The sequence below is a fragment of the Entamoeba nuttalli genome (genome assembly GCF_000257125.1).
Source record: "Entamoeba nuttalli P19 unplaced genomic scaffold asmbl_2735, whole genome shotgun sequence".
Lineage (NCBI taxonomy): Eukaryota > Evosea > Mastigamoebida > Endamoebidae > Entamoeba > Entamoeba nuttalli.
In genome coordinates, this window is record NW_008575561.1 from 1 (window position 1) to 10,764 (window position 10,764).

The 10,764-nt window shown below is 27.4% G+C and overlaps 3 protein-coding genes across 3 annotated transcripts; 2 read left to right on the forward strand and 1 right to left on the reverse strand.

The window, feature by feature from the left end:
- Window positions 1-743: 743 nt before the first annotated feature.
- ENU1_039080 (hypothetical protein) lies at window positions 744-3,059 on the forward strand (the record flags this gene model as incomplete). The annotated part of the gene is made up of 1 exon (XM_008857499.1): window positions 744-3,059. The coding sequence occupies one exon, from the start codon at window positions 744-746 to the stop codon at window positions 3,057-3,059; it is 2,316 nt and encodes a 771-aa protein (XP_008855721.1).
- Window positions 3,060-3,104: 45 nt separating this feature from the next.
- Window positions 3,105-9,332, reverse strand: ENU1_039090 (HEAT repeat domain containing protein; the record flags this gene model as incomplete). The annotated part of the gene is made up of 1 exon (XM_008857500.1): window positions 3,105-9,332. One exon carries the CDS (start codon window positions 9,330-9,332, stop codon window positions 3,105-3,107), a length of 6,228 nt encoding a protein of 2,075 aa, XP_008855722.1.
- Window positions 9,333-9,552: 220 nt separating this feature from the next.
- Window positions 9,553-10,692, forward strand: ENU1_039100 (vacuolar sorting protein 26, putative; the record flags this gene model as incomplete). Its single annotated transcript, XM_008857501.1, has 2 exons — window positions 9,553-9,735; window positions 9,779-10,692. The coding sequence occupies exon 2, from the start codon at window positions 10,252-10,254 to the stop codon at window positions 10,690-10,692; it is 441 nt and encodes a 146-aa protein (XP_008855723.1). The 5' UTR covers window positions 9,553-9,735; window positions 9,779-10,251.
- Window positions 10,693-10,764: the final 72 nt, after the last annotated feature.

Sequence of the window (10,764 nt, forward strand, 5' to 3'; positions counted from 1 at the left end):
ATGTTACTTGTAATTTATTAGTTCTTTTTTAATTTTCTTTCAGTGAATCAGTTAAAATAAAATGAAAAAAGCACTAAATTGTATTTTCAATAACTTAATATAACTTGTCATATCTATAAGATATTTTGTTGGTTATGAACTTATTTTATACTGTACAAAATTTTTTATTGAAAGGGATTAAATATAACGTTAAGAATTTTTAATTCATGCCTTATTATTTCTCTACATTTCTTCTGTTAGTTTTTGGTTGTATGTTTTTGTAATAGATGGAGTGTATTGGTACTCACTTTTTTATGTTGACTCTTTTGAAAATATAATTAAGATATGTTTTTATAACTCTTTTTATTTTAAACAATTAAAATAAATTCTTATTAAATTATATTATCACAGAAATTATATTTGTTACATAGACAGGGAAGTTATTTTATTGTAATTGATATAACAGAAGAGTTAGATAATTCAAAAGAGATTTAAAAAGCCAATAGCAATAAAAGTCATCAATATAACCATAAAACATAAACAAAAATATAAAAGTATTTGAATCTAAAGAAAAAAAACTTCAGAGTAGAAATGACAATAAAGCCAATAGTTATAACTATTATCAAAGCACTTGAATTAATAAAAGTCTTTAATTTGGGTGAGTTTTTAAGTCTTTTTTTTATGTAAGATGATGAGAAAATTGATTTTGAAGAGTAAAAAGATAAAAAAATAACAAAAAAAAATCTTTAAATAAAACTATATTAATGGAGAAAATAGTAAACCTTCTAACAAATATTGAACAAGGGATTGATATTGTGGAGAATATGAAAGAATTAGAAATTAGTATTTCTGATGATAAAAGCAATCAAATTAAAATGTATTGTATTCAGAAAGGATTGATTGAATTTTGTTCAAACAAAATGGAAGATTTCAAAAGTATGAAAAGAGAATGTTTATGTGGTATGTGTTCTTTGTTAGTGTCAGTACTAATGTATAGTGAAGTTGCTAAAAAGAAGATGATTACTTGTGGTATTGGAAAAAGTGTTTGTGAGATAATTCGGGTTATTCATTATCATGATGAAACAATAACAAATATAACATTAAATGATCTTCTTCGACTATGTTGGGGGTTAATGACTGTTGCAGATTTTACTGTGAGAAGAAGTTTAGTAACAAAGAATAATATTAAAAAGGTTTTAAAAAGCTATGATAGAATTACTGATGATGAGACAACTGTTACAGCCTTAAATTTAATGTCAGCGTTAAGCATTGACGACTATGTTATACCTTTTTTTGTTTCTACTGGAATGATAGAACAATGTATTAATTTAGGAAAGAAATGGATGAACTCAGCCAATGTAATGAAGGCTTTATGTATTTTTATAGCTAATACTATTTTCACAGAAACAGAGTATGCAGTAGCAAAGAAAGTTGGTGTAAATACCTTATTAATTAATATTACAAATAATTTCAGTTCTAATGATGAAGTTATTAGTAGTCTCATTTCTGCAATTCGATCTGTTGCAAACTCAAGTGATGAAGCAAGTCAAGAATTTATTAACACTGGAATTTATCAACAACTCTTTACTGTTGCACAGGGGAAATCAGTTTCTATTCAAGAAAAGTTAATGAATTTCCTTTTTTTCATTTCTCAAAACCAGAGTGGTTGTTTAATTCAAATGAATGTTGTTCCTTATATTACTCAAACATTAAAACAAATGTGTGATTCTCAACCATTACTTGATAAGTCAAAAGAGTCTTTATTACCATTAATGAGAAATATCCTTGGAATTCTTCTTCATATTTGTTTTGATGAAAGTCAGGTTGATGTAGTAATCAACTCAGGTATTCTATCTATTCTTCATCAAGCTATGGAATTAACAATTCATGACAAAGTATGTCAATCAACAGGATGTTCTATTATTCAATGTCTTGCTCTCAAGGAACAAAACAATCAAGTATTGTTCAAGAATGGATTAGTTGATGATGTTGTAATTGCTCTTGAAAAACATTTAAAGAAAAAGGATGTTGCTCTTTCTGCTATTGGAGCTGGGATTAATCTTGCTCAAAATGGAGAGTGTGCAAATGAGTTAGTTGAAAAGGGAATTGTTGATTTGTTTATAACATTACATAAACGATTCCCAGAAAAAAAGCAATTAAATTCTAAAATGATAACTTGTGTTATGAACATTCTAATAGATGAAGTAGTTGCTAAAAAAATTTCTGAACAAACATTACCATTTGTCCAAGAAATATTATTAACATATTCTCATGAACAAAGCATTGTATTACAGTGTTTAAGTTGTATTATATCATTGGTAAAGGCTGAAGTTACATCTTCAAAAGTAATTATATCATTAGAAGATCTTTTTAAGAATCTTGATCTTAACGACAAACAAATTAACAATAAATTGCTTCAACTCATATGTTCTATTTCAGTTAATAAGAAATTAGCATTAACATATATTACAAGTGGAACTATTGAATTTGTTATCTCAAATGCAAAACGGTTATTTGATTATAAAGACATTTTCTTAAATTCAACAGCTTGTCTTATTAATTTCTCATGTTATAATGAACTTCATCCATTATTATTAAAACCATCATTATTTCTTCTTTTCAATGAAGCGGCAACAAAATACGGTGGAGATGCTAAGGTTTGTGGAGTTATTTCTAATTGCTGCAAAAATTTGAGTATTTTAGAATCCTCAAGAAAAATTATCATAGCAAACAATTTCCAAACAACAATTGCACAAATACTAGCTAAACATCGTACAAATGAAGATATTTTTAAGGCTTGTATTGGCTGTTTATGGAATTTATCAATTGATCCTGCTGTAACTCCTCAAATGATTGAATTAAATGTAATTCATTTCTGTAAAAGAGCATTAGAAGATACTTTCAAAACAAATCAGCAAGTATTAAATACAATAATTGGATTTTTAATGGTAGTTAGTAACAATGAACAAGCTCGTATGCAAATTAAGTCAGAGTGTCTCTCTGCAATATCTGGGATACAAATTAGTGACTCAAGTCTAAAACAACGCCAAGAAAAATTAATTCAAAAGATAACCTCATAAATAAAGTTTAAAATAATTCAAATGATTCTTTTTTTTTTCAATTTATTAAATGGACTTAATAGCTTCTTTAATCATTGAAGCTTTTGAAGGACAAACGCTAGCATATGTGTTGCATAATTCCTTTCTTAATACAACTAAATCTTCTGTTGTTTCAATAGAAAATCCGTCCATTTTCAAAAGAGTTTTAAATTGAGTATCATTGTCTGGAAGGAATTTTAACATCGTGGCTAATGCTCTAACTAATAATTGGTAATATTCTTGTGCTAATGGAATTAATTGGAAACATTGATTATAAATATCAAAATATAATGTTTCAACAACCCAAGTTGTACCTTTTTTTGTTTTTGCCCATAATTCTTTTCCTTCATTCCATTTCTTTGGTTCAATAGTATCAACACAAGTAATTAGTAATTGTAAATAAATTTTGATTTTAGTAGAATTAGTTCCTGCACCACTTAATCCTTTTTGAATTTCTTTCAATAAAGTATCAATCTTAAGGTCATATTCAATCAAATACTTGTACATCTCAATAGCTACTTTACAAACTGATTCATCTCCTTCACTTAATAATTTATTCAAAGTAATTGTAATTGGTAATACAAACGTTTTAACTTTTCCACGATGTTGTGCGGTAGCAAAAATAGTTTGTAACAATGTGAGTAATTTAATCTTATGAGAAGATTCACATTGTTTAGAAATAATATTAATCAATGGACCAAGTATATTATCTCTATGTTTAGTAAATTCTGAATCATTTTCGTATCTTTTCAATAAGACTATTAATGATCTAATCGCTTGTTCTTTTGTCTCTGTTAAAGCATTCTTAAGTGTATCAATTTCAACTCTAACTAATGGCCCAATGTCTTTTGGTAATACAAGTACAGCAGTTTCTGGTGTTTGACAAGCATCTTGAATCATTGGTGCAAGGGCATTAATATAAATGTAATACTTATCATTTGTAACTTTCATATGCATTTGTTCAAAACAATCCCAGACATAAGGAACAACATCTTGATCTTTTTCATTTCTAATTAGCCCCATTAAGAATGAGATAATTATATCCATTCCAACACTTGATTGTGTAGTTTGTAACTTGAAATAGGATGAGAGAATACGTAATGTTTCAATTTTAATAATTGATCGTTGATATGAAGCAATATAATCTCCAAGAGTACTAAATAATTTGTCTTTAGATGGATATTCTAAACAAATTTCAATCATCATCTTTCTAATCTTTTCACAATAACTTTCTTCTGTATATTTACTAGCTAATGAATTAAACCCTCGTTGAAGAATAAGATTGAAGTTTTGTAAGAAGAATTGTTGTGATGACTTACATAAAATAGTTAATGGTTTACAGTTGGCAATAGTTATTGGTACTTGAAGTACTTTTGGTGTTAAAGTTTCAAAGATTAATTCATTTGTATGATTCTTATCAATAATCATTTGAAGTCCTCTAATTCCCTTTTGCATTTGTTCTTCATCATTAATAAATCCTAATAAAATATCAAGAATAGCTTCTAATGATGGTTTGTCATATTTTCTAATAATTACATTAAACAAATGATTAGACTCTTCTCTAATAGCATCAACTTCATCACACATTAATTCAACTAATTGTGGTAATACTCCTTTAAATTGTTCAAATGTTGTTAATGAACTTTTTCTTATAACTTCAACAAAACCATTACATGCACCAATTCTATCTAACTCATTACTACTGTTCAAATGGCTTTGGAGTGTTTTAATTAATTCCTGAACAATTTTACTTTCAAATAAATCAACTAATTCACCAAGACAACGTGCTGCTCTCTTTCGATCTTTCTCTTCAAGGCATAACTTCTTTGTTGCAATTTTCATAATATATGGAATCAAATCACTAAGAGCCCTACCTGCATTAATAATAACTTTCTTCCATACCAATGTAGCCTTTTGACAAATTTGGTGTTCTTCATCAAATCTAATCAAATACAAATTAGCCAAACATTCTCCAATTTTCTCTAATCCTAACTTTCTCTTAAGAAGAACGTATGGCTCCAAACTAGCATCATTTGTATCAACCATTCCTTCAAGTAATTCTCCAATTAAGTTAATTGCACACTCTTGTACTTTTGGTGAATCACTATAAATAGCACTATCCAATGTCTCAAGAAGTTTCTTTAAATGAGTCTTACCAAACTGTCTTACAAGAACTGAACCTGCTTTCATTGCTGCATCTCTAACTAATTCACTTGAATCACTTAATCCCTTTACAATAAGTAATAACCCTTCTCCGATGAAATCACTAAATCTTTCTTTAAGAGCAGAACAGAAGTAATACAATAAGTACATGACAGACTGTCTTGATGTAATAACTGGGTTCTCTAAATTAGTAATAGAGTTGAAATCTTCTCTTAATTGTTCCTCTCCAACAGCACGATAATATTCAGCTAATGCTTGTGCAGCACCAAGTCTATGAACAGTAGATTTTGTAGATTGTAATGTTTCAATAATCCATTGTTTAACACCTGGGAATGCTTGTTCTCCAACAAATTGTATTAATGAACCAATTGCATTAGAAGCAGCAGCTCTTACTTCAGGATCATTATCAGTAATATTTTTCTTCAATTCTGGAATAAAGATATCCAAATATGGAAGGAAATCATCTACATCACATAAATTAGTTAAAGATGATATCAACAATGCAGACTTAGCTCTAATTAAATGAGTTGGATCACTTAATCCTCTTAACAAAATGTAATGAATTAATGCAAGAGAACTAGAATCAATCAAGTGAGTAAATTGCATCTTTTCAAAGTGTTCATAAAATTCTGGTGTGTTTTGTGGTGGATTTTCTAAGGCATCAAGAATAGATGGGATAAGTGATGAAATTTCAGGATTCTTAATAACACTAGCTAAATTATTTAATGCTTCACTGGCTGCTTCACTAACGTTAGCATCAGAATCAATCATCAAATTTACTAATGGAGTTATAATCTTTGGTAAATAAGCATCAAGTTGATGAGTTGTTTGTTTAGCCATTTCTCCTAATAACAAACAAGAAATTCTTCGTTCTCTCCATTCATTTGATTTCAATCCATCAATTAAATGAGGTACTGTAACTCCAATGCCGTGATGAGTTAAAACAGAACTCATAGACCTAACAGTAGCAGAGGCTTGTAGTCTTAACTCTTGATTTGCCTCACTAACAATAGGTCTAACTAAATTAAATACATCAATGATATATGGTTCAAAAATATCTCCCATAATTTCACAAATACATTGTAATGTAATTAAAGCTGTCATATTAATATTTAAATTCTCTCCTTCAGTACATCTTTTTCCTTTTTTATCAACATCAAATTTTTCTAATGGTCTCTTAATAAATCTATCATAAAATTTACATGTAAACATAACTCCTAATCCATGTGCCTTGCAAATACCAGCAATTGAATATGCAATTCCCCTTTTAATTTCAAAATTCTTTTGTCTTAAACATTGAGCATACATCTTTTCTAACATACCTTGAACATTAGGAATATCTGTAATATTTGCAAAACAATTACAAACAGCCATTTGAACTTCTAAAGATGGTTTAACTGATAAATCTCTTAATTGTTGAATAATGTCATTGAATTTAGGATTGTCTCGTTCCAAATATTTAGCAATCATTCCAAAGAATAATCCTACCATTTCTATTTCTTTATCATTTTTCTTTCCTTTTTCTTTTTTAATACTTACTAAAATATCATAAATTTGCTCAGCTTCTGCTCTACTTCTACTGGAAAACATATTTTCTCCTTGCTCTTCAACTAATTCTGGAATTGGCTCTTCATCATTAGTAAGTTTCTTAATAGCAAATGGAAGTAATTCTTTCATGTCTTCTACAGAACATAATCCTCCTAATTTCATAATTACAAATGTGCAAAATCTTCTTCTTAAGAATTTACTTCTGATAATAAGATAATCTTTAGCAACACCCGGTACTAAAGTAATATCTGGGAAACTGTTGTCATACTCGTTCATTGTAACTTTTAATAATTCTCCACAATTATATTTTCCAATCTTAGCAATAGAATAAATGGAAGTAGCAATCATGTCTTGAATATCAATATTTTCATTTAAGCAAATTTCATCTTTTTTATAATATTCAACAAAGCTTTGATCTGGAATTCTGAAATCTTCTGGAATTTTTACTTCAACACCAGGTTCTTCACAATACAAATGAATAGTCTTCATAACTGATCTACAGGCGTTAGAAACATCTTTAATTTGATCATGTCCTCCAAGATATAATTTACATAATTCTTCATGATCAATTTTTTTAGCTCTTAAATATTCTTTGCTTCTATCTAAAGCAACAGCATTATATCTTCTAGTATTTTCTTCTTCACTTAATAAGTTATTAAAGATATATTGAAGTGTTTTATTATCTGAAACTTTAACAATTTGTTCTAAACAAGTTAATGTCTTTTGAACAAAACGAGGAATAACTAAAATAATACTATTTAAAAGTTGTGCAATCTCTAAAATTGGATATTGATCTGTTATTTCTTCACAATGCATTTGTAATAATTTCATTGTCTGATTTTGTGGTTTAACAATTTCTGTTGTTTTATCCTTTTTAGAAATGACCCATCTAAAGATTGGCATTAATAAATAAAATGTTGCTGTATTTAATGGTTGTTCTAATTCTTCTGATAAAGAAGATAAAATTTCTTTAACATTATCATAAATAACTCGTTCTTGTTTTTCATCTTCTCCAACACCTTCATTTAATAAGAAATAGGAATAAACTAATCTTTCTTTATATGCTAAAACAATAGTATCTAAACAACCACTAATAGCAAGTAAAATTGATAATGCAATTTCTTTATCTTTTTTATTACTAATTTCATTACAGCATCTAACAATATACAAAACTTCTTTTTCAAATAAATTAACGTTCTTCTTAATAGTATCTATAAATAGTTTACAGAAGAACTTACTTGTCTCATTCATTTTTTCTATTTCTTGGCAGAATTTAACAGCAATTTCATGTCCAGTTTCTCTTTCATCATTAAACTTTTGAACAAACCAAAGTAATTTATAATACGAATGAAGTAAATATTCATTTGTATAATTAGTTTGAAGTAATTCCATAATTTTATTAAATATTAAATCAAAATTACCAATAACAAATTGTTTCACTATTTCAAAACTTTTTGTTGTTGGATGAACAATTTTAAATACAAACATATTAAATAATTTTCTTTTTGGTGGAAGAACTGATGAAATAATAAATAACAATGGAATTTCAGCTTCATCAACTTTCTCTGAAACAAATGAGTTCATTAAGTTACAAATATTACCAATAACTAATTTATCAAATACAGTTTTTTTATCTTTCATTATACTATCAAAAACAAGACGAATCAATAATGAAGACATTGATGTAGTTGATGTACTCTTAAAAAAGTTTTTAATATTTTTTCTGTCAAGTAAAAATGGTAAAATCTTTTTAATATCTTCTTCACATTCACAAATATTTGGAATACAATTTAAATGACAAACATCAAAAAGTAATTCACTCAATTGATGTTTATATCCATCTTCTTGAATTAAAGCTAAAAATTCGGGTGAAGAATAAACTTTAAGAGCTTTTGCAAATGAAGAGAATAATTGACTTTCTAATACTTCACATTGTTTTACTTCTGGTTGTCTATAATATGCTAATAAATACCTAAACGCAATAATAGTTGTTTTTGGTGTATTTTTTGGAGACTTTACTAAATTAATTTCTGATGCAAAATATCCTGTTAAATTAACTTGAGATAATTTAGAAGTATCAGGTAATCCTAACATTTTTGGAAGTTCTGCGATAAAAATTGATTTTAATGGTTCTTTTAATGTATTTAATGATTGAATCATTTGTTGAATTTTGGTTGGAATAATTTCATTGTATTGAATTAAATGTGCAACAAATCCGAATAAAAATTTACGTAATTCGTCATTGGTCTCTCCTAAAAAGATTGTTGTAAATTTTTCAGTAAATTCTTGTGAAAGCTCTTTTGTACAAAAAGTATTTTCTAACCCATTTAAAATTTTAGAAATAACAATTTTCATATAAATTGCACTACACGTCTTTTTGTAGACTGTCAAAATTTTATTTAAAAAATATTTCTTATCTTCTTCATTTTGAATTTCTTTACTAAATGTAATGATAGAATCAATAGCTTTCTTTCTTTTATCTTCAGTACTTGCTTTAATACCTGATTCATTAGTTTTAAAGATAGTGTCTATTCTATCTTGCATCTCTATCTAATCATTTATTGTTCCCTTTCTTATTTTTTCTTTTGACTAGCTTACGTGTGAGGGTTTTTATGTTATACTTCATACTCTCTTTGACAAATTTTTCAATACAAAAAATATTGTGATTTTCTTTTTGTTTTTCGAAAAATTCCTTTTTTATTTTTTGCGTTCTATGAAATTACAAAAATTCCTTTTATCTTTTGTTACAATTTACTCTTAGCATATGGATGTTACTATTCATTTAAACAAAGAATTGTCATACCCAAAGACAACGCTTAGAAACAAAAATGAAAAAAAAACTCTCATTACTCTTTCAAAAAACGAAAAAATATCTGGAACAGTTTATATTTCTAAACCTTCTAAACCATTCATTCTGGTTTACAATTACTTTTTATTGGCACAAACCGTTTGTTTTACTTCTTGATATTTTATATAATCTTATCAAATAGATGAAAGAGGTAAAGTAATTCAATTTCATACGCAAACATCACTTCTTGCACCCCCAGGCAAAATAGAAGATGCAACAAATTTTCCATTTAATTTAACTCTCAACGCTCCTTTCGACAGTTATTTAAGTAATAACATTCAAATATCTTATTGTTTAAAAGCTGAATTTCTAAAAAGTTCAAAGATAGCTCAAATAATTCAAGTACCACCTATTGGGATTGTTGACCTTTTTATTAAAACATATTCTTCTGGTATAAAAGGTAATCCTATAGTTGATGAAATAACTCAACCAAACCTTAAACTTAAAGTAGAAATCAATTCAAACGTGTTTGATACAAAAGGCATTATAAAAGGAAAGATTTTATTTGAGGAGGTTAATCTTGAAAATCCTATTGAACAAGTAAATCTTGTTCTTATTCGTAAAGAACATTTTGAACAAGAAGTAATTGAAACAAAAGTATTTACTCTTGAAGTTATGGATGGGTCACCAGAAGACCTTATAACAATCCCTTTTAATATGTTCTTAAAACCATTATCACTTTCTCCAACCACCTCTTCTCAAATTAATACCTTTTCTCTTAGTTATGATTTAAGAATGAACCTAGAAACTGAAAAGAAACGTTTGTTTAAAAAATGGGAAGTTATTCTCTTCAGAAAACAAGATAGAAAAAAGAAGTCTTCTCAAAAATCTCATCGCCCTAGTAATCAACCTATTAAACTAACCCAACAATCATTATCAAGAAGTGATAGTGTAGAAAGTCTTAATGAATCTCTCAGAGAAAGTTCTACTAAAAATTCACTACAACTCCTTCAATTAGTAGACAACTCATCACATTCCAGTCTTAGTCAACACACAGATTTTGGAATTGAACTTGGAGTATCATCTAAGGGAGATTCTTCTGAAGATTTATTATAAATTTAGTTTTGGGTTTTTTCTTTTTTATTAATATCACTTTACAGAGAAAAAGAAACGAAATGGAAGAGAAAG